Source organism: Elephantulus edwardii, unplaced genomic scaffold (genome assembly GCF_000299155.1).
Source record: "Elephantulus edwardii isolate Elephantulus edwardi_28Jun2011 unplaced genomic scaffold, EleEdw1.0 scaffold00350, whole genome shotgun sequence".
NCBI lineage: Eukaryota > Metazoa > Chordata > Mammalia > Macroscelidea > Macroscelididae > Elephantulus > Elephantulus edwardii.
The window spans coordinates 702,523-726,702 of record NW_006400100.1 but is presented as its reverse complement, the minus strand read 5'-3'; the positions used below and the strand labels follow the sequence as shown (position 1 = coordinate 726,702).

Sequence of the window (24,180 nt, the reverse complement as noted above, 5' to 3'; positions counted from 1 at the left end):
CACACACACACACACACACACACACACACACACACACACATCCCTGACTCAACACTGATAAATCACTTGAATAATATACCTCCAGCAAGGAAACCTGGTAACTTCCTGCCTTGAACATCAAATACAGATTGTCTGACAACTATTACAAGAAGAGAGATCATGGAACAAACACTTCCCTCCTGGATCCTGCCCACGTATTTACTCTGTTTGACCACTCCCTTTAAAAGCCTCAGAAAATGAGAACTGAGGCACAAAGGAGATTTGTACACCAGTGTTCACAGCCACATTATTCACCATCGTGAGAACATGGAAACAGCCCAAATGTCCAACCACAAATGAACGGATTAAGAAATCATGGGACATTCACACAATGGAATACTATGCAGCAATCAGGAGCAATGATTTTCTAAATTATTACCTAACTTGGAAGGGACTGGAGAGCATTATTATTGTTCCACAAGGACAAATATTTTATAAAACCATTGGTGGTGGTGGTGTTATGTGCCGTTGGGTCGCTTGCGACTCATAGCGACCCTATGTACAACAGCCCTAAACTCTGCTCTGTCCTGTGCCAATCGCACTGTCTCCGACACACCCATCCCGATTACCCCAATCACTGAATTAATCCACCTCATAGGGGGCCTTCCCCTTCTGCGCTGTCCCCCCACCCTCCTTACAACATGTCCAAAGTATGTCAGACGGAGCCTTAGAATCCTTGCCTCCAAGGAGCAGCCTGGTTTAACCCTTTCCAAGATGAATCTGTTTGTTTTCCAGCGTACCCTCAATACTCTTCTCCAGCACCACAGCTCAAAGGTGTCAATTCTTCTTCTATCCTCCTTAGTCATTGTCCAACTCTCTGATGTTCAGGGGGAGAGAGGATTAATCATGGAGTTGTATAATTAGATGGATGGGAGGTTGAGGGAAATAGGAAGAATATGTTCTCAAAAACAATATATTTGAACTTTGTAAATAAACTAGTATTGAAAAAATAAAAGCCTGGCTTGATTCTAAAATGTCATGAAAGAGTCTTTTTGGGGGGTTTTGTTTGCATGTTTGTTTTTAATGGAGAAAGTTTTTTTATTTTTAAAAATCCTTTTTATACAATCATTCATATACATTGTACTTCATGTACATTGTATTTTATACAATCATTCATATCTGTTGTGTCTTATATAATTACTATTGACCAATGTCTTCCCCCCATTCTTGTACATCATGTTTTAGACATTAATTCACATATATTGTGTTTCATATAATGAATTACTATTCCCCCACCCCTTCTTCTTTCCTTCCTTCTTTTCTTTTTTCTTCCCCTTCTGAATACATATTCAGTACATATCCTGTTTCTTTTTTTCTGTACTGCAAATACAGTTCTTTATTATTTTTTCTTTTTTATTATTATTAATTTTAATGAACGTTTACAGAGACTGAGGATTTCCATTCATTCACTGTTGCACTTTTCTCCCTGCCCACCTTCTCTCCCCCCAATTCGTCTTCTCTTTGAAAAGTAATAGGAAAATTCTTTCACTGTTTTACAATCCCTCCCCCCAAGTCCACTCCACTATGTAGCCTTCATTCTGAACTCTGGTCATGACAAAAATACCTAATCACATATTCCTTTTAAACAGTTTTATCCCTCATCTGTTTCAATGCAGTATACATTATTGAACCCATCTTTCTCAGTCTCCCCCCAACCCCAAGGTCAGTCCTGTTTTACAACAGTGGCACCATGCAGTATTTGTCCTTTTGCGACTAAGATACTTCACTCAGCATAATGTCCTCGAGGATCACCCATTTTTAATAATACTGCATGAGTTCCTTGTTTTTCAAAGCAGTGTAGTATTTCATTGTGTGAATATACCATAGCTTTTCTATCCATTCACTTAGGTTGTTTCCAACTCCTTGCTATTGTGAACAAAGCCACTATAAACATGGGTGTGCATATATCTGCTTGGGTGTCAGTTATGGTCTCTTTTCCAATAGTGGAATTGCTGGGTCAAATGGTATCTCTATTCACAACTTTTTGAGAAAGTGCCACACCGCCTTCCACAGTGGTTGCACCATTTTACACTCCCACCAACAGTGAGTAAGGGTTCCAGTTTCTCCACAACCTCGCTGGCATTTGTTGCTTGCTGTTCTGTTAAATTTTGCTATTCTTACTGGGGTGAGATGATATCTCGTCGTTGTTTTCTTAAAAGAGTTTTTGGGCAAAAGACCGGTCAAGGTTTTTTGTGAATGCGCTGACACTTAGGGGCCAGAAATGTTCTGTGATCTGGGACTCACTGCTAGTGGATGGGGAATATACCATGGATCTTTGCACCAAGAGTACTGGCCAAGCACCTACCTTCAACCTCACTGTCACCATGACTGCCAAGATGCTAATCTTGCTGATGGGCAAAGGTGTCCATGGTGGTTTGATCAACAAGAAATGTTATGAAATGGCCTCTCACCTGTGGCATGTCCAGTACTGACCCCTTTCCCCACCACTCTGCATTGCTTTTGTACCCCTATCCTTCCCATAAACATAAACCATTTTGGGGGACCATTACCCCACATCCTTTATTGCTGCCAAAACCATATGGGCAGGGGGCAGGGCCGGATGGACAGATACCTCCCCCCACCCATGCCCCTCCTGTGTGTGGTTTGAAACTTTTTGGGTTTGGGGGGTTTTTTTCTGAATTAAAAAAAAGACTCTACTTAAAAAAAATTTTTAGGCCATCCTTGCCACATGTTTTCTTTCAGATTGCTGGCATCTGAATAAAGAATATTTATAAGGTTCAGCTCTTATCTCTATTTAATTGTCTCGTAGTGTCAGGCAGCCAAACATTGTCTTTTTCCAGTTACAGAGGGACTGAGTCTATTCCAGACATTAAGAGGGAGAATGAGACTGATGGAAGCAGGCAAGGAGGGATCCTAGAATGCAGTTCTTGTAGTCCTAGAGAGACCCCCACCTTGAAGGATCAGATCCAGAAAACTTCTCAGGCCCAGCAGGAAAAACCTACCCCTACACCCTCTGCCAGGCAGGCAGTGACAAGGGCCTAAGCCCTAAGTTCACCTTCTTGCACCTCGCCCCAGAGCAGAGAAGCCCCACCTCTGCCTCCCTTGGCCAAGCCACAGGTGAAGACACTCAGACCAGACCTTGCTGTTCATGCACTTTAATGAGCTATCGAGGGTAGAGGCTTCAGTCAAGGGAGGCTTTCCCACCCCTGTGCCACCTCCACACCGTAGTCAGGAGTCTGAGGAGATGGGAGAGTCTTAAGTAGGGGATGGAGATAGATTAGTTCAGTGAAGAATTGGCACTGGGAAAGGGATCATGGGGTCTCCAAAGATCCTGGAGTGTCTGCATTTTCATACCTGTCCATGGCTCAAGGAGACCAGGAGATTATCTGGCTGATCCAGGGCATGTAGTGTGACACCAGGGTGTAGACTCCAGGGATTCCTGGACAGCCACAGTACACACTCCAGCTCACCACCCCTACCTGGACCCACGTGCCCTTCCAGTTACACACCAAGGGCCCCCCAGAATCACCCTGCAGGAAGAAGACACAAAGGGTAAGCACTCTGAGCCACAGGAAGGGTCATAGACAGACAGCAGGACTTGGGGGATGGGGCATCTCACGTGGCAGGAGCCCTTGCCAGCGCTTCCAGCACATATCATGTCCTCCTTGATGTCGTACTTGATATACCGATATATGTTCCTGCACTTCTCAAACTCCACCAAAGGGACCTCCACTTCTTGCAGGGTTTTGTGTGAGGGAAGTGGCACTGTGGGAAGAAGCTGAGTGAGTTAAGGTGGTGAAAACAGGATGAGAGAGTTCAATCCCCTGCTCCATTGCCCTGGCCAATCAGGGGCCCCTGACAGTGTCTTCAATGTCTGTCCAAGTGCAGTGACTGAGCCTGCAATCAAGAGTCCCGGATATGGAGGCTAGAACTGTTATACCACAGCCTCTGTTTTCCCACTTGTGCTCTGTGGCTGCACATGACATATTGACATTGTCCCTGTGCTGTCTAGCAACCTCTAGGCTAGCACCTTGGTGCCAGGCTCAGAAGAGAAACCAAGGTGGAACTTCCTTAACTTCTGTGGAATTCTTACAGACAGAAGTATAAAGGATTTCCCCAGAATTGCAGAATCAAACACCTGGGGCCCCTTGAAGAGCAGAGATTATGAGCACATTCATCCCTTAGTCTTTCAGAGCTTCCTTTCCCCTCCTCACCTCCAAGATGCAAAAGAAGATTAGACCCAGAAGGCAAGAGTTACCTTTCCCCGTCATCTAGTCTCTATTCCCTCACTGTGTGCTCTTAAAATGAAGCAGCCCAATTATCCAACCAAAATCAAATTAATTTAAAAAATTGTGGTACATTCACATCATGGAATACTACACAGCATTCAGGAGCAGTGATTTTGAAAATCACTGTATAACTTAGGAGGGACTGGAGAGAACTATACTAAGTGAACTAATTTAGTCCGATAATGACAAATACTCTATCGGACCATTACTGTAGAAATAGAAAGATAATTAGTAAAACATATATGAGGATCCAAGGGAATGAGGGTAGGAGCAGAAGGGCAAGAATGGGCAGGGGAAAATCATAAGGTCACACAATCTGATGGAGGGGATAAGGGAAATGGGAAAGATTCAGTCTGAAAAACAATGTATACGAACTTTGTAAGCAAAACAGTACAAAACAAAAATTTAATTTGATCAAATTACAAAAAAATTACCAAGGAGTCCCAGGGAGACCAGGAGCTTGGACTTATAAGTAACACAGTGTCAACTGCCCACTGTATCCCCTCAGAGTTCTCCCCACCCCACTAACACCCTGGTCCTGACTCTTACCCCCAAATTCGATGTTACCCCAACCAGTCACCACACACTTCAAGTCTGAAGACAGCAGAAGATCTGGTGAAGGCAGGGTGACCAGCTTAACTTGGTAAGAGAGCCTCACGGGCTCTGCCAGTTTGAGAAGTGCCACGTCTCCTCCGCCAGTCACACCGTTCTCGGGATTGTAGGAAGGGTGGCTGATGACCTTAATCACCTGCAGCCGGGCACTGTTGGAGAGCTGTAGGTGCCCCACTTGGACCTGAACGTGCCCAGGTGCAACACTGTTCCAGGATGGAAGACGAAGATAATCAGAAACTTCTCAGAGGCTGAGGCAGAACCCAGCTTATCATAGCAGGAGAAGGTGGTCTGGCCTCTTGGAGCCCAGTGCATGCCCTTCTAAATGGAGATTAGTAGACCACAAGAGAGGGATTTCTCCTGGGACCTAGGGTTATGGCACCCCACCTAGAAAACTTCACAACACCCATCATTCTGACCCCAAGGTTCCCAGCAAGGCAGTGCCTGTATCAGCGGTGTGTCACTTACAATTTAACACAGTGGGCGGCAGTCAGAACCCACTGGTGGTGGATGAGGGATCCTCCACATCTATGCACCCAAGCACTGATTGTCTGGTTGTAGAACCAGAGGCTGACCTGCCACCTCCACTTCCAGGCTGATGCATCATGTCCCCCAACAATGCCCATTAGCTCATGCTCCAGGCTGGAAGCTGGAGAGACAGAACAAGGGATCATTGACTGGGGATCCAGGCATCCCTGCAAGGAACTTAGCTCACCATCCACTCCTCAGACACTCCTCAATATATGAATAAACCAGGCCAATCTCATAATGGGTCTTCACTCCACCCCACTCTTGTGTTACTCCCTAGAGACCAAAGACAAGCATTGGAAGGAGTCAGGACTCACCTGGAGTCACAGCCACAGAGCCCTCTAGGCAGAGGAAGGTCAGCAACAGCAGCCACAGCATCTGCAGGGGTAGGGTGAAAGTCTAAGTAAGGAGACAGAGCTCCCCCTCCCCCAACTTCTGAGTCTGGAATGGAAAGGGTGGGTGTGAACAGACAGCATCCTCACCTCCACAGGACTCTGCAGCTCTCTACCTTTGACCACTCTCTACACCCTTTTATCCTCCTGCCCAGGAAATAGGTGGTTGTTTAGAGGGGAGGGGGTCAACTTCCTATGAGACTGGGTATGGAGCTCAGCTTCTCCTTTTGTAGGACCAATGGTGACAATGTTATTTGTCCAATAAGAACAAGAAGTGTCTCCTCTGAGCTGAGCCGGGCACTAGGTGCTGGGCTGATCAGCAAGGAGATAAGCATCAAACATGTGGGCACATGAAGAATAAGGAGCTATGAAGAGTAAACGCACAAACATATAGAACGTGGATGCAATGGGGAACTCTGGGATCAAGACCTGGGTGGTATAGGAATCAGTCCTGAGTCTTCCTTCCAGATCTACCCTGGGGGATCTTCCCCTTTCCCAGGAAAAAGAAGCACCTGCTGTGATCAGAGCCCAGGGTATGGAGGATCCAAAACTTCATTCTCCTTGTGGACTCTCTCTCCTTTTTAACTCTAGATATTCCTGGTACTTGAATGGAGGAAACATCTCAGAAACTCACTGTTTCTCCCCATCCCTACACAGGATAAGCCTGTCCACCAATACTGGCAATTGGAATCTGAGAGGAGGGTTGAGCTCAGTCAATGGGCTGGATCTCCAGGTCTACATAGGTGGTCAAGAAATTCAGACTTCCTCCTTCCTATCCCAGCTTGTCTGCTGGAGGCCTTGTCATTTCTCCCAAACCAGCCCCAAGCAAAGATTGCTCTCCTCAGTGAGTCAACAAGTATGGCTGTGGGTCTTGTTCCCAGGGCTTGACTGACAAGACACAAACCACATAGAAGTAAGAAAGCCCCACAATACTGGGCCAGATAACAGCCTTACACTTCGTATTCACTGATTATCAGCCCAATGAGATTGGGGAGAGATGAGGTAGAATAGACCATCAATCCAGAGACAAGCATAGGAAATCATAGTGCTAGACAAAGATTACATTTGCATTCAGATAGCTAATCATCTTCATTGGCATCCTGTTCCAGTGACCTTGGCCCTATGAGAAGCTACCAATATAGAGACATCAATAAGAACAATCTAAGTAGATCTATCAGAAGCAGACTCAAGATATTAGAGGGTCTGAAAATACACATCGTAACTATTACTTGGAGATCAGATTATTTTCTTCCAAGAAAAACCAAAACCATAATTTAGAAATTAACTTCCCTAATGTGTCTAACAGAGTTTGGCTGCTAGCTAGCATATTGATGGCAGTCACATTGGTCACGTAAGGAAAGTTTTTTTAGGGTCGTGTTTGATACTGCTCTTTTCCCCCCAAAAGTGGGTGTCCTTGAGCCTTTGGCCTAGGGTCTGCTCAAGGGTGTGGCTTTAAAATCCCACAGTGCCCTCAGGCTTGCAGACCTCTGGCCAAATATATTAATTTTTGAATGAATATTCTTTAAATGACACCGAAATCTTTTGTCTATTTGCTGAACTGAACAATTTGCTTTTGCTGTAATGTTGCACACTGTTCCATAGTCTTGTCAAATACCGTAATGGTTACCCATTATGTACAGTGTTTGGATGAGCTTCCAGGTTGATTTATGCTGGGAAGCAGGAGTGGCATCCACTTCCTAAACTAAATGCCTCTGGAAACTCTACAAACTCTCTAAATTCTATAAATGTACAGAAATTATTTTAGTTATAGAACATGTGCAAAGTTTACTGTAAGTCATATTCCACTTGACGACTTAACCACTGCTAAATGAGACTAGTGCTGTTATATCTGGAGGAACACTCTTCTACTTTGTACATCACTCTTTGTCAATGTGCTATATGAAGTAACCTGAGTTTGCTGTGATGCCAAACCTTGAGTCATTGGGGTATCAAATACTGGAATGGTTCCCAATGTGGACAGTGTTTTGTGGTTCTCCCAGTTGTAAAACAGTTTTGGAAGCAGCAGTGGCATCCACTTCCTAAACCACATGCCTCTGGAAACTCCATGAACTTTGAGAAATGTCGGTAATTATGGAAAGGCATTAGGTCTTTTGTTCATAGAGTCACTACGAGTCATGCTCAACTCCACGCAATCATTAATAACAACAATGAGTCTAATAGAAGCTAAATGTCTTAAACACAAAAGTGACAGAGGAAGAGGAAACTGTATAAATCTTGTCCACTGCCAAGAATGAGTGAGAAGACATGGTAAAGATCCAATTCTCAACAGCCTTACACTTCAATATGTAATCTGTTAATTATGTGATAAAAATATAGAGAGAAATACCAGACCCTGTATGAACAACGACAAAATCCCAAGGAAAACAATGCCATGAAACAAAGTGTCATTCAGTATTTCTGAATAGAGATGCTATTGTCAAATGATAATTCTTCAAATTGAATCCTATTTCTACTTGAATTGTAGCTTGTTAACTTCCCTAATTCTTTTTGGTACAGTGACTCTGTACTCCTTCCATCTTATTTTGATGCTTTCTGCATCATTCAATATTCTGCCCATAGTATCTTTAATTATTACAACTTATGGATTGAATTTGTTCTTCAAGTCCTTCAGCTTGAAAAATGTTGAGTGAGTTCATCCCTTTTGATTCTCTGACTCCAGCTCTTGGCACATTTCATTCTAATACTTTGCTTTGTCTTCCCAAGCTTCCCTTTGAAACTTTCTGTTTAGCTCCTTAAATTCCCGATTTCTTACCTTTGCTGTGGCCTCTTGGCATTCTAGTGCAATATTCAGAGTCTCTTCTAACGTCCACCTCAGTCTTTTCTTCCTCTTCTGTCTTTGTAATCACCTTTTGCATTCATCATGAATGAGATTCATTACATGCTAACACAGCTCATCTGTCTTCATTCATTAGTGTCCAAGGCCTCAAACTTGTTCTTAAGATGATTCTTAAATTCAGGTGGGATAGGCTCAAGGTCACATTTTGGTTCTTGTGGATTTTACTTCATTTCCTTTAGTTTCAGCTTGTGCTTATGAGTAGCTGATGGTCTATCCCACAATCAGGACCTGACCTAGTTTTCACAGCTGATATTTAATTTCCCCAATGATTCTTTCCACAGATATATAATCAGTCTGATTCCTGTGTAGACCATCAGGTGAGGTCCATGTATATAGCCATTGCTGTGTTTCTTGTAACAGGTATTTGCAAAGCTGAACATAGAAATTCCATATGACCCAGCTATTCCATTGCTTGGAATATACCCCAAGAAAATGAGAACTGAAGATCAAATGGAGACTTGTACACCAATGTTCATAGCAGCATTATTCACCATCATAAGAACACGGAAACAGCTCAGATGTCCAACCACAAACAAATGGATTGAGAAGTTGTGGTATATTCACACAATTAAATACTATGCAGCATGCAGGAGCAATGATTTTGTAAATTACTACCTAACTTAGGAGAGACTGGAGAGCATTATGCGGAGTGAACTAACTCAGTCCCACAAGGACAAATATTGTATAAACCATTATTGTAGAATGAGTATGAGGATCTAAGGGGGGAGGGTGGAAGCAGAAGGGTGAGGACGGGCTGGGGAGGTGTTAATCACAGGGTTGAACAATTTGATAGATGAAGGAAATGGAAAGGATCTTTTGTGGAAAAACAATATATTCAAACTTTGTCAATAAATCACTATAAAACATTTTAAAAAGAAAACAACAAAAAAAGGTATTTGCAATGATTCATTCACAATATCAAAGAGATGGAAGCAACCAAAGTGTCCACAAATGGATAGAAAAATCTATGTTTCCTTTACACAATGGAATACTATGCTAAGTTAAATATCTCAGTCACAAAAGGACCAAATACTGTATAATACTACATTATAAAAGAGGACAGACATGGGGAGGAGAGAGGTAAGACTGGATAGATAATGAACACTGCATTAGAACAGGTGAGAGGAAGAACTGCCCGAAAGGAACATATGATTATGTATTATACATATAAGAAAAATCTACTATAAGGGGTGCACTGCAGAGTTGGCTGGGAAGGGGTTAGAAAATGTGCAACTATTAATAAAAAATACAAAATTTTTAAAAATATGTTAAAGTGGCAAATAAACAACAGATAGTGAATGGGGGTAGGGGTAAGACATAACATTGACCCAGCAATTCCACTACTGGTAATATACCCTAAAGAAACCAAAGCCATAACTCAAACAGATATGTGTACACCCATTTTTATTGCTGCATTGCTGTTGCTATTAGATTCCATGGAGTCGTAGATGACTCATAGCGACCCTATGAACGAAAGGCCTGAGCACTGTTCGTAGAGTTTCCGGAGGCAAGTCATTTCAGAAGTGGATGCCACTCCTGCTTCCAGGATTGTTTTAATCGGGAAGCTCCAGCAAACCCTGTCCACCATGGATAACCATTATCCCATTTGGCACTTCAGTGTCACAGTGTTAGGAATCACAGCAATCGCGAGTTACCTCTGTACAGCAAATGGACAGACCAGTGCTATACCATCTAGAAGAATGTTTGACAGAAAAATAATTCGAACCTTTGGGGCTTTAAACCAACACCTGCCGTAAACCCTAGGCCAAGCCTCAAAGGCCTCACTCCTGGGGGACATCAAAACCAAGCCCGAAAGTAGCACACGATCCCACAAACTTGCAGTTACTTGCACATGAGGACCACCATGCCGTGCTCAGGCAGCAAGAAGCCACAGAGACTCTGGGTGGATTCTCTGGGGAGTCTCAAGCCCCTCCATTCCAAAATGCTGCATTATTCATTGTAATAAAGAGATGGAAGCAGCCCACATGCCCATCAACAAACAAATGGATTGAAAATCTATGATACAACATAGCAACATATGTCAGGCACAGCCTCCACTTGTCTGTTACTGGAGGCTTGTGTGTTGCTGTAATGCAGTAAGCATGTCAAACCAGTAAGATCACTGGAAAATATAAACCCACAAATCTAAGAGAATGAGCTGAATTCTTATAGCTAAAACTGTTGAAAGACAATGGCATTTTAAATACCCTCATCAGTAATTTTTCTTTGGATATGTATAAGGGAGTTCTGGTGGCCTAGTGACAAGAAGCTGAGCTACAATCCTGAAGGCACACATTCGAGGCCATCTGCTGCTCCACGGGAAAAGGATGGACAGTCTCCTCCCATGTGATTAACTGCCTCTGAAAACCCACTGGAGGGTCAGCTATGGGTTGGTTCTGACTATGGTACACAACAACAAATGTATTTATAAATCAAAGAAGATGCATCCTCAGGATTTCTGCTTGGTCTGGATGTTCTGATTTAAGCTGAAATATTACTTTATTAAACTCTCCTACTTTCTTACTTAAACAAAAAACCAACCTATTGCTATTCAGTAGATTCCAACTCACAGCAACCCTAAAGGACAAAGTATAATCGCCCCATAGTATTTCCAAAGATGTCATCTTTACGAAAGGAGACGGGCATATTTTCTTTGCCATGAAGCAGCTGGTGGGTTCGAACTGGCAACTTCCTGGTGAATAGCTAAGCACTATGCCACAAGGACGTCTCTTCTTACACAAAGCCTTCTGCAAATCTATTTGAAAGAAAAAGATCCTTTAAAGAATATTTAAAGGGAGCTCTGGTGGCCTAGTGGCAAGAAGCTGTACTGTAATCCCATAGATAAGTGGTTCAAATCCACCAGATTCTCTGCTGGAGAAGGAGGGACAGTCTCCTCCTGTACCAGTCAGATCCAATTTGACGGTACGCACACAAAATGTTAAAGCATATTTAAAACAAGAGAGTCATTACATTTCTAGAGTGCTAAAAATTTTAACCTATGATGAATGTTTCCATTCATTCATTGTTGCACTTTTCTCCCCTCCCAACCCTCCCCCCTAGAATACTACCGTCTTGGAAAAGTAAAAGAAAACTTCTTTCATTGTTTTACAAACTCTCCCCCAGGTCTACTTCACTATGCAGCCTTCGCTCTGGACTCCTGTCATGACAAAAATACCTAATCACATATCCCTTTTAAACAGTTTTCTCTCTCATCTGTTTCAATGCAGTATACATTATTGAACCCATCTTTCTCAGTTTCCCCCCAACCCTGATGTCAGTCCTGTTTTACAACAGTGGCACCATGCAGTATTTGTCCTTTTGTGACTGAGATACTTCACTCAGCATAATGTCCTCCAGGGTCACCCATTTTGAATAATATTGCATGAGTTCTTTGTTTTTCAATGCAGTGTAGTGTTCCATTGTGTAAATATACCACAGCTTCTCTAACCATTTGTTGATGGACACTTGGGTTGTTTCCAACTCCTTGCTATTGTGAACAAGGCCACAATAAACATGGGTGTGCATATATAAAAAAAAGAAAATCTATGATACATTCACACAACAGAATATTACACAGCATTGAAAAACAGTGAACTCAGCGAGCTCTGATGGCCTAGTGGCAAGAAGCTGCACTGCAATGCCAGAAATGAGCGGTTCAAATCCACCAGATACTTTGTTGGAGAAGAAGGAAAAATCTCCTCCTGTACCAGTTAAATCTGATTTGATGGCATACACACACACAAATAATAAATTTTTTTTTAATTTTTAAAAAAGAAAAACAATAAACTCATAAAACATCACACAACATGGAGGAGTTTGAAATATCTCAGTCACAAAAGGTCATATACTGCATAAAGCCACTGTTGTAGACATGTTGGGGTTTGGGGAGAAAAGAATGGATAGATAACGAACACTGCATTAGAACAGATGAGGGGAAGAACTGTCTGAAAGGAATATATGATTATGCATTATATGTATGACAACAATCTGGAACAAGAGGTACATTGTGGAAAGGGCTGAGGAAGAGGAAGAAAATGTGCAACAGGGAAATAAATATTTTTAAAAAGTTTTTTGTAAGAAAAAAGGATTTTGTTAGATATCCACAGATATTATTTTGCAAAATTCTCATCCAATCTTTTGCACTGTTTTTTGTTTGGTTTTTGTTTTTTTAGTGGGCCATTGTTTTGTCATGGAATTTGGATATTATTTAGATCCAGCAGAGCCTGTGACAGCGCTTCAGGTGTGAGTGGTATACATGGCAGGTACGTGTGATGGAGGGAGGATCCACAGGGAAGGGATCACTTTGGTGATGTGAATACTAGAAGCATGTTTCCAATATGGAATGGAAGCTGGTTCTCCAGAGAATGAACTCAAAGAACTTACAACAGAGTCACCCGTGCTAAATCTCCCAGCTCCTGACCATCCTAGAATTCCATCCTGCTGTGAACGCAGGCAGAGCTGTCTCTGGGGGCTAGAAAAAGCACTCAGGGTCCGTGGTTGGAGGCGGAGCATGGCTGCACTTTTGTGGTAAGTGTAAGGACAGGAGGGTGTATGAATATGTGTGTTGTCACTGTTGGGGTGTGTGTGTGTGTGTGTGTGTGTGTGTGTGTGTGCGTGTGTGTGTGTGTGTACGCGCATGTACACAGGAACGCACACCTGGAGACTGAGTCTCATTACAGCCTAAAAGTGCGGATAATGGAACTGGAAGCAGAAGAGCACAGCTCTCAGGAAGGTGATCAGAGAGGAGGGAGGGACCACCATCGGGTGTGCTTCCTAGTCCTCGACACGCTGTTGCTGCAGATGTTAATCACCAGCACTGGCATGGGTCCTCACCAGATGGACACTGTGTTGCTGGAGAGCCAAGGACAATGAGGATCCTCATAACATAGCAAAGCTAGGGGATCCTCCTGCCCCTCCTCATCTTCCTTCATGACACAGAGCCCCAGGTGCAGGTCTGCTGGGTGGCTGTGGTGTCTCAAGCCCCTCCATCCCAAAATGAGGGTGCCCTGGAGTGCACCTGCCTCCAGCAGTCCAGAGTCCAATGTTAGTTCTGAACAAATGAGAGAATAGGAGTCTATAGATAAGAACAAAATGTTTGCTCAGAGCACTGACCCTCCTTGTCCTTGCCCAGACTGCCACTGCCCCTGTAGCCTAAGTCAAATATGGCGGGGTAGGGGGAAGAGAGAGAGCTCTCTCTGTTTGAGGTATCAGAGGGAAGGGTTAAGTCACACGTAGGGTTTATCTGTGGAGGCTACCCCTATGTCCCAGAAAGTAGAATCCAGAAATGGGCACATCTTGAAGCCCTGCAACTCTCACACCTATGCAGGCTTGAATCATTTACCAGGGCCTTGTCTTTCCTGATCTCACCTGGCCAGCTGTGCTGCTGTAAGACCCCTCCCCCAAATCTGGCACTGATCTTCCCAGGAACAAGACCATCCTCAAAGGGAGAAGGGTCTTAATGTTGACTTCTCACTCCAAGGGTTCAAAAAAAGGATCTCAAATGTGAATGGGAAAAGGAAGCGCCTGTAGAACTAATAACCTGGACTTTCCAGAACCACATGGGGCTTAATATTCCCTATCAAAGAGTGTGAACAGCTCAGGAGATAATGGAATCCTAAGTAAGGAGATGCAATATGGTCCTCCTCCAATAGAGGAAGCTAACACCTAATCAGAAGTCAGGAAGAGCTTCTACCCCTGCATGTCTCTTCTTTGAATCCCTACAATCCTGAGGCACCAAGAGCAGTAGAATGTTCCAGGCTATGGGGATTGAATAAAGGAACCTGAGTCTGTCCATAGTACCTTGCAGACTGTTGTTTGGTCAGAAAAAGCTCTAAATGGAATGGAAAAACTCTACTAGAAGTTTGGATCAGAAGGACAACTCATACCTGAAAGCAAAACTGGGTTTTCCTTCTGCCCAGATGTTGACCAGATTGGGTATGAGGGTTAGTTGTATGCTAAAAGAAGGAGTGATTACAAGTTCTTCCTATTACTTCCACTGGCTCTACCAGTCTTTGGAAACATCACTTACACACTCTTGAGAGGATGGTGTGTCTGTAAATGGAAAATGTACCCACCCCAGGCAGAAAATTACCTTCTTGGCAGGAAAACCTCACTCTGACCTCTGTTCCAAGAGGTAATTGCACCTTTAGTCCCACTCTACCTTCCATCACCTGAGCTGCCCATTAGGAAGGCCATGTTCTCGGGTCTCTTGGTCATGAAGATGAAGATACTCAGTCAAGAGCTTTGTTGCTAGGGTACTTCATTGAGTTGGGAAGGAAATAAGTCCCCTTGTCTTGGAGGAGGCTTGGAGACAAGGAGGCTTCCTCACCCTTGCCTAGTGAGGGAGAGCTGTGACAGAACTTTATCTCTAAAACATGAAAGACCCCGGGAGTAGATACCATTTATAAGACCTTTCCAGTCCCCAGAATTCCCATGAGATCAGATTCACAATATGAAGTTATGTTGCCTGTTAGGGCCCCCAACTTTACTTGCTCTGTCGTGAAGGGGCTACTGGTACAGGACTCCACAATATAACACAACCATCTCCAGGACCATCTGCCCTTGGGGGAAAGGGATCTACATGCTCACTTCTCATTCCGAGGACCCCAGGACTGTGTATCTCTAATGTGAGTGGGAACAGAAGGCATCTGTAAAACTGGTAACCAGGAGCTTCCAGAACAATGTGTAACTTCACTTCATGCCACAAAGAACATGTGAGTTTCCCAGAGGATAGAGAATCCTGAGTGAGGACATGCTGCATATTCCCCCTCCCACAGAAGGTGACAAGTTGACAATCAATAAAGACACTCAGCCCAGAGCTTAATATTCATGCACTTTATTAGAATACACAGAGTAGATCATAAGAGCCTGCAAGGCTTGCTGTTCTTTTCAGTTGTCAGGGAGGAGATAGGACTCTGAGAGAGAGGCAGGGGTGAGAGGGTCTCAGAATAAGAGGACATGAGTGTCTCAGAATAGAAGAGGACATGAGTGTCTCCAAAGGTCTTTGAATATTTGCTAATGTCAGGAGCAGCCTTGTCTGTGCCTGGAGCTCAATGAGATGAAAATACATAGTGGTGGATCCATTTGTAGTAGTAGGTCACTCGAGCATAGACTCCAGGAAATTCTGGACTACCACATCCTAAACCCCAACTCACCACCCCTACCTGGAACCAGGTGCCCCTCCAATGACAAACCAGAGGGCCCCCAGAGTCTCCCTGTAGAGGAAAAAAAAAAAAACAGGTGATAAGTCTCAGATCCCCTGAGTTTGGAGCAAAGGCAGCAAGCAGGGAACATGAACAGATGCCAGAACATGGAGGTCTCACCTGGCAGGAGTCCCGGCCTGGGCTTCCAGCACACAACATATCCTTCTTGATGACCTTATTGACATTTCCATACTGCCTTCTGCAGACCTCGTCATCCAAGAGGGGGATCTCTACCTCCTGCAGGTGGTAAGGAGAAGGCAGTGGCCCTGTAGGGAGAAGCTGGATGAGTCTGGAGGATTGTCCTGGGGAAATTCATTCCTCTTCTCTCTCACCCTAGACAATCGGTGACCCCAGGCTGTGGCTCCCCTAATGTCCAAGTGCAGAGACTGAGCCTGCAACTCAAAGCCCAAGGTGTTGGCTTCTAGAACCAAACACGAAGCTCCCATTTTCCCACCTGTACCCTGGAACTACACACAGCCCACTCTACCTGTTCTCCCAGTGCCGACAGACTGTCTCTAAGCTGACACTATGGGCATCGGGCTTGGGGAATGCAAAGTGGAACTTCCTTAACTCCCAAGGAATTTTTACTGTTAAAATCAAATTACTTCCCAAAAAAATCAGATTCAAGGCCCTGAAGTCAGAGTGGACTTAGACCATTGACTAAAAAATCCAGGAGCCTTAGCCTTTCTCAGCCTCATTTTCTATCGCCACGATGCAAAAGAACAAGGGACACAAAAGGGCAATTCAGGGCCTTGTTCAGAATCAGGGCAGAGATCCCCTCTGGTCTTTGTTAATCTTGTCCTCTTGAGCTATCCAACTCCATTCTCTACTCACCCATGTAATCCCTGGGAGAGATCTGTGTTAATGCCTTGTTGAAAGCACTGTGCCAACACCAATTGTGTTCACCTTGGAGTCTCCCCCTTCGATCTGACCTTGGTCAGCTTGAGACTTACTATTAGATGCAACATCACCCCAGCCAGTCACCCAGCATCTCCAGTGTGGGGGAAGCAGGAGGTCCGGTGGAGGAAGGGTCACCGGGTTGACTCGGTGAGAGAGCATCATGGGCTTTGTCAGTTTGAGAAGAGCCACATCTCCCCCACCTTCTCCTTTCTCTTTAGGATTGTAATCAGGGTGGGGGATGATCTCAGTTACCATCTCAAAAGTGTTACTATCAAAGGGTTTCACATGGCCCACTTGGACTCTAATGTGTTGAGGTGATCGAGTTTTCCTAGTAGAAAAGGAGAGAAAACCAAATTTCTCAGATGTTGAAGCAGAACCCAGCTCAGCATCTACTCTCTAAATGGGGAGAGAGACACTCCAGGCTTGGAAGTCCCCAGGACCCAGGACCACAGTCACTCCAACCTAAGACACTCCACAGCACATTGACCCCAGTGTTGTCCACAAACCAGGTGCAGGTGGAAAGGTGACTTACAGTTCAACAACACAGTGGGCAGCAGTCAGCACCCACTGACGGTGAATGAGGGAGCCCCCACAACCGAGTGCCCATTTCTTGTCTGCTGGCCTGTAGATCCACAGGCCTACCTGCCATGGCCACTTTCCAGCGGGAGCATCATGTCCTCCCACAATGTCCACAATCTCAGTCTCTGAGTTGGGATCTGAAAATGCAGAATGAGGAGTCATTGGGACCCAAATATTCCTGCCCAGTGCTCAACTTATCCTCCCCTGCTTATACCTTCCCCAAGTGCAGGACTGGGCCACCTTCTTATGGGGTCCCCATCTATCCTACCCTAAGGCTACTCCCAAGAGACCTGGGACATGGGCTCAGGAGCAGGGCAGCATTAGATGGGGTCATGATTCACCTGAGGTGATGGGGTCAGAGCTCCCCAGGCAGGCGAGAGTCAGCAACAGCAGCCACAGCATCTACAGGAATAGAGGAGGTGATATAACTCTACCCTGGGGACTGGGATGAAGTGGGCAGAGAATGGGTGTGTAGCCTCCTCACCTCCACAGGACTTTGCAGATCTCTGACTTGAGTCCCTCTCTGGACCTCTTTATCCTCTAACCCAGGAAGTGGGCAAAGAGGTCAGCCTCATCCAGGGTGAGGCATAGCAGGAAGTAAGGCTTCTGAGGTTACTGAGTAATCAATGGTGACCATGTCTGACTTGTCCATCAAGAACATGCAACATCTCCTCTAAAATGAGTTTGGCACTGGGTGCTGGACAGAGCAACAGGAGATGAACAATCCCCAGATGGACAGATAAAACTACAAGAGTGTTAAGAAGACTAGACAACAGGCATATTATGGCGGCACTGGAGGCAAGCTCCGGGTGATGCCAGGCTCAGGTTGTGAGGCCTCTTTCCCAGTGTCCAGTGGAGGTTCATATCATCCTGGGAAAGGTCACACCTGCTGGGATCAGAGTTCTGGGTCTTGAGAAATCATCCCAGCACTTTCCTTGTGGGCCAGAAACTTCCTCCTGTGGCTCCAGACATCCTTGAGGTTAGAAGGGAGGAGACTCAGTAAGATGATTGGTATCTCATAAACCTTTATTATCTCCCCATTCATACATAGGAGCAGCCACTTCACCAAGGCTAGGAGTTAGAATCCAAGGGTTGGGGTCTGCAACCCCAGGCAGGTGGGCAACATGGGCTTCCTCCCTCCCTCATCCCTGAATGTCTGCTAGAGGTCATGTCTTCCCTCCCAGACCAGCCCCAGGCGGACGCTGTGGCTATAGGACAGACAATTCACCCCAATGACTCAGTGTTTTTGGCTTGGATCTTTTTCCCAGGGCCTAATTGACAGGAGAACAGTGAGACATGGACCAGTAAAGAGCCACAACCTCAATGGCAAGCCTGATAATGGTCCCACACTGCCCATTCATCAATAGCCAGCCCTACCAGACTGAGGAGAAAGGGAGGTGAACAGATCATCAAGTCTGAAACAAGCATGAGAAGCCACAGTCCCAGCATCCTCTTTCTCATCCACCCACACTACACAAGAAGCCACCAATATAGAGACAGCATCAAGAACATTCTAAACTGATCTATCAGAAACAGAAATAAGTGATTATCAGGTGGTCTGGAGATGAGCATCATGACTATTACTTGGTTATGATGTGATCTTCCAAGAAAAACCAGAAGTCTACTTATAGGGTTTGGAAATTAAATTCCTCAGTATATCTGGATAAATGGCAAATTTTAAATACAAATATGGTAACTGTTGTTGTTATGTGGTGTCGAGTTACCTGTGAATCATAGCGACCCTATGTACAGCAGCTCTGAAGCCTGCCCTGTCCTGAGCCAGTCTCACTTATTACAATACACCAACCCCTATTGCCCCAGTTAATGAATCAATCCATGTCCCTCCAGGGGTCTTCCTCTCCTGCGCTATCCCTCCACCCTTCTGAGCATGATGTCCTTCTCCAAGGACCAGTACTCCTGCCCATAGGCCCAATGTATGTGACACAGAGCTTCAAAATCCTAGCCTCCAAGGAGAAAGTTGGTTTCACCTTCTCCAAGACGTTTTCTTGGTGGTCCATGGTATGTTCAAGACTTCTCCAGCATCACAACTCAAAGGCATCAACTCTTCTTCTGTCATCCTTAGTCATTGTCCAGCTCTCTAGTGCATAGCAAGTAATTGTGAAGATCATGGCCCGGATCAAGCACACCGTGGACTCTTTAGACTGACATCATTGGTTTTCAGTACTCTGAAGAGATCCCAGACAGCAGGTTTTCCTAGTGCAATTTGTCTTTTGATTTCCTGACTGCTTGATTCTCACCACTGGGCCAACTGGCAGCACCATAATAGAATGAGAAGAGATTGAGGTTGTTAGCAGTTATGGCTTGCTCAGATCCAGTCAACACTCTTAGCACCAGCAGTCAGGAAATCAAAATACTAATTGCATTGGGAAAATCTGCTGTCAGAGACCTCTCCAGAGTGCTAAAGAGCAACAATGTTGGTCTAGATACAAAGGTGCACCTCATCCAGGCCATGGTCTTCTCAGTTACTTGTTATGCTTCAGAGAGTTGGACAATGGCTAAGGATGACAGAAGAAGAATAAATTCCTTTGAGCTGTGGTGCTAGAAAAAAATCTTGAACATACCATGGACTACCAAGAAAACAAATCAGTCTGTCTTAGAGAAGGCAAAACCAAGTCTTTCCTTGGAGGCTAGGATTTTGAAGCTCTGCTTCACTTACTTTGGGCATGTGGCCAGGAAAGATTGGTCCTTGGAGAAGGACCTCATGTTTGGAAGGGTGAAGGGGCAGCACAGGACAGGAAAACCCTGGGTGAGATGGATTGATATAGTAACTAGGTCAACGGGGTTTGGAATGTTGGAATTAGTGAGACTCTCAGGACAGGGAAGGGTTCAGAGCAGCTGTACATAGGGTCACTATACATCACAGGCAACTCAACTGCACATAGCAACAATAATATACAGGCTAGGAAGCAGGTGTGACATCCACTTCCTAAACAACAGGCCTCCGGAATTTTGTTAAGTGTCAATAGTTGTAGAGGGGCTTCAGGACTTTTGTTCATGAAGTCGCTATGAGTCATGCTTGATTCCAAGGCAATCAACAACAACAGTGTTTTTAAGAGGTTTCACTGTGGAGTCAAGCAACTGTAATTGTTAACAACCTCAATTAGCCCAGTGATGAGAATTTTTGTCTTCTTGATGTTAAGCTTCAATCCATATTGAAGACTACAGTCCTTGATCTTCTGCAGCAAGCGCTTCAGACCACCTCAGTTTCAGCAAACAAGGTCTTGTCATCTGCATAACATAGGTTGTTGAGTTTTCCTCCAATCCTGATGCCACATTCTTCCTCATAAAGCCCAGCTTCCCAAATGATCTGCTCTGCACATAGATTGAAAAGGTATGGAGACAGAATGCGTCCTGATGCACTCCTTTACTCATTTTGAAACATGCAGCGTTTTTTTGCTTTGTTCTGAGGACTGCTTCCTGGTCCAAGTATAGGTTCCACATAAGCACGATCTGGGATTCCTGTTGTCCTCAGGGTTACCCACAATTTGTTGTGATCCACAGAGTCAAATAAATGCCTTTGCATAGTCAATGAAACACAGATAGATATTCCTGTGGTATTCAAGATCCATCTGACACTGGCAATAATGTTCCTAGTGCCACAACCTCTTTTAAACCCAGCTTGTATTTCTGGCAGTTCTCTGTCAATGTTCTCTTCCAGTCATTTCTGGATAATCATGAGCAGGACTTTGCTTGCATGTGATATTACTGATATTGTACAATAATTCCCACACTCTTGGGTCACCTTTTTTTTCTGGAATGGGAATAATATGGATCTCTTCCAGTTAATTGTTCTCCAGATTTCTTGGCACAACCTGGTGAGCCTATCCAGGGCAGCATCTGTTGCTTAAAAAATGTCAATTGGTATTCCATCAGTTTCTGAAACTTTATTTTTTTGCCAAGTCCTTCATAGCAGCCTGCACTTACTCCTTCATCATGATTGCCTCTTGATCATATGTTGTTTTTTAAAATTCTTCTGTGTCAGCCAATTCTTTTTGGTACAGTGACTTTGTATACTCCTTCCATCTTTTTTAATGCTTCCTGGATCATTCAATATTCTGCCCATAGCATCCTCAAGTATTGCAGCTGGCTTGAATTTGTTCTTTAGTTCCTTCAGCTAAGAAATGCTGAGCGAGTTTGGCCCTTTTGATTTCCTGACTCCAGTTCCTTGCATGTTTCATTGTAATACTTCACCTTGTCTTACTGAGTTGCTCTTTGAAATCTCCTATTCAACTCCTTAACTTCTTGATTTCTTCCTGATGCTTTGGCTTCTCAGCACTCTAGTGCAATATTCAGAATTTCTTCTGACATCCATTTTGGTCTTTTCTTCTTCCTCTGTGTTTATAGTGACATTTTGCGTTCTTCACAGACTATATTCTTGATACCTTCCCACAGCTCATCTGGTCTTCATTCATTAGTGTTCAAAGCCTCAAGCCTGTTTCTGACTTGGTTTTTCAATTCAGGGAGGATAGACTCAAAATCAAATTTTTATTCCTATGGATATGCTTTATCCTTGTTTATTTTTAATTTTAACTTGCATATGAATGTTGCAATCTACAACCCTTTTTCCTGGGAGAAATGAACATAAAGAGACAGACACACACAGAAGACAAGACAGGATTGCAGCAAAGAAACACACTCTCACACACATGGGACAAGAACTGCAGACCCCTAGGCCTGGCTTATTTATTATTTTATAATCATCCAAAAACAGTCTGCGTGCAGGCACTCATGATTTTGGAGAAAACTTATTTACCAAAAACTAGACTTGTTTAGACTTACTTAGCACAGAATATTCTCACGGAATCTTTCTTGCTTCCATATTTCTGTCTACCAGAAGGAATAAGACTATGCCTTGGAAAGAGGAATATTCTTGGACCTCGTATGCAAGAGCCCAAGGTCCCCATCTGTTTGCGGACTCAAGAACACATTCCTCTCCCACTCCCCATTCGGATTGAGGAAGGCCAAAGAGACATCTGTGTGCAGACTGTTTCTTTATTAACTCTTCTTGGCTCCTTCATATGAGTTGTTGTAGTAGTTGTTGTTGTTGTTGTTGTTATGTGCCATCGAGTTGCCTGCAACTCATAGCGACCCAATGTACAACAGCCCTAAGCTCTGCCCTATCCTGTGCCAATCTCACCATCTCCAACACACCTGCCCCCATTACCCCAGACACTGAATCAATCCATCTCATTTGAGGGTTTTCCTCTCCTGCGCTGTCCCTCCACCCTCCTGAGCATGATGTCCTTCTCCAAGAATTGGTCCCTCCTTGCAACATGTCCAAAGTATGTTAGATGAAGCTTCAGAATCCTTGCCTACAAGGGGCAGCCCGGCTTCACCCTTTCCAGGAAAAACCTGTTTATTTTCCTAGTAGTCCATGATATACTCAATACTCTTCTCCAACACCACAGCTCAAAGGCATCGATTCTCTTTCTATCATCCCTAGTCATTCAAGTAGCTGATGGTATGATATGAAATAAGTACCCTGGCCTAGTTTTTTATTATTATTAATTTCAGTAAAAATTTACAGACTTTGGATTTCCATTCATTCATTGTTTCACGTTTCTCCCCACCCAACCCTCCCCCCCAGTACACTACCCTCTTATAAAAGTAAAGCAAAAATTCTTTCATTGTTTTACAAACCCTCCCCCAGGTCCACTCCACCGGGTAGACTTCACTCTAAACACCTGTCATGACAAAAATACCTAATCACATGTCCCTTTTAAACAGTTTTCTCCCTCATCTGTTTCAATGCAGTGTACATTATTGAACCCATCTTTCTCAGTCTCCCCCCAGCCCCGAGATCAGTCCTGTTTTACACAAGTGGCACCATGTGGTATTTGTCCTTTTGTGACTGAGATACTTCATAATGTCCGCCAGGGTCACCCATTTTTAATAATATGGCATGAGTTCCTTGTTTTTCAATGCAGCTTAGTATTCCATTGTGTGAATATACCATAGCTTCTCTATTCATTCATTTGTTGATGGGCACTTAGGTTGTTTCCAACTCCTTGCTTTTGTGAACAAAGCCACTATAAACATGGGTGTGCATATATCTGCTTGGATGTCAGTTATGGTCTCTTTGGGGTGTATTCCCAGTAGTGGAATTGCTGGATCAAATGGTATCTCTATTTGCAACTTTTTGAGAAAGGGTCATACCACCTTCCATAGTGGTTGCACCATTCTACATTCCCACCGACAGTGAATAAGGGTTCCAGTTTCTCCACAACCTCGCCAGCATTTGTTACTTGCTGTTCTGTTAAATTTTGCTATTCTGACTGGGGTGAGATGATATCTCATAGTTGTTTTAATTTGCATCTCTCTTTGAGCTAGGGATTTTGAACATTTTTTCATGTGCTTGTTAAGCCATCTGAATGTCTTCTTCGGTGAAGTGCCTGGCCTAGTTTTACTGCTGATATTAAACTTCTCTGAAGATTCCTTCCACAGATGTAATGGATCTGATTCCTGTGCATACCATGAGGTGAAATCCATGTAAATAGCCTGCTTGTATGTGTCTTTAAGAAAAGTATTTGCAATAAATAAATCATCGATTGTGCAAAATTCTATGATACTATCCCCAGACTCATTTCTGTCACTAATTCCATGTTTTCTGACCACCGATCCTTCTTCCTGGTTCCCAACTTTCACATTCCAGTCACCCATTATTATTAATGCATCTGGATTACATTCAATTGATTTCTGACTACAAAAGTTGTTAGAAATCATCTATTTCCTCCTCTTTGGCTCTGGTTGTTGGTGCATAAATTTGAATGATAATGGTATTTACAGGTTTTCCTTGTATGCAT

At 43.9% G+C, this 24,180-nt stretch overlaps 2 protein-coding genes across 2 annotated transcripts; both read right to left on the bottom strand.

The window, feature by feature from the left end:
* Positions 1-3,365: 3,365 nt before the first annotated feature.
* LOC102853722 (mastin-like) lies at positions 3,366-16,715 on the bottom strand. The gene is made up of 8 exons (XM_006901928.1): positions 16,712-16,715; positions 15,998-16,143; positions 15,743-15,889; positions 5,744-5,804; positions 5,474-5,547; positions 4,839-5,082; positions 3,620-3,765; positions 3,366-3,530 (listed from the first exon to the last, which is right to left on the bottom strand). The coding sequence occupies exons 1-8, from the start codon at positions 16,713-16,715 to the stop codon at positions 3,366-3,368; spliced, it is 987 nt and encodes a 328-aa protein (XP_006901990.1).
* Positions 16,716-16,738: 23 nt separating this feature from the next.
* LOC102853316 (mastin-like) lies at positions 16,739-17,993 on the bottom strand. The gene is made up of 4 exons (XM_006901927.1): positions 17,973-17,993; positions 17,698-17,758; positions 17,310-17,493; positions 16,739-17,105 (listed from the first exon to the last, which is right to left on the bottom strand). Exons 1-4 carry the CDS (start codon positions 17,991-17,993, stop codon positions 16,739-16,741), a joined length of 633 nt encoding a protein of 210 aa, XP_006901989.1.
* Between the last annotated feature and the right edge of the window lie 6,187 nt (positions 17,994-24,180).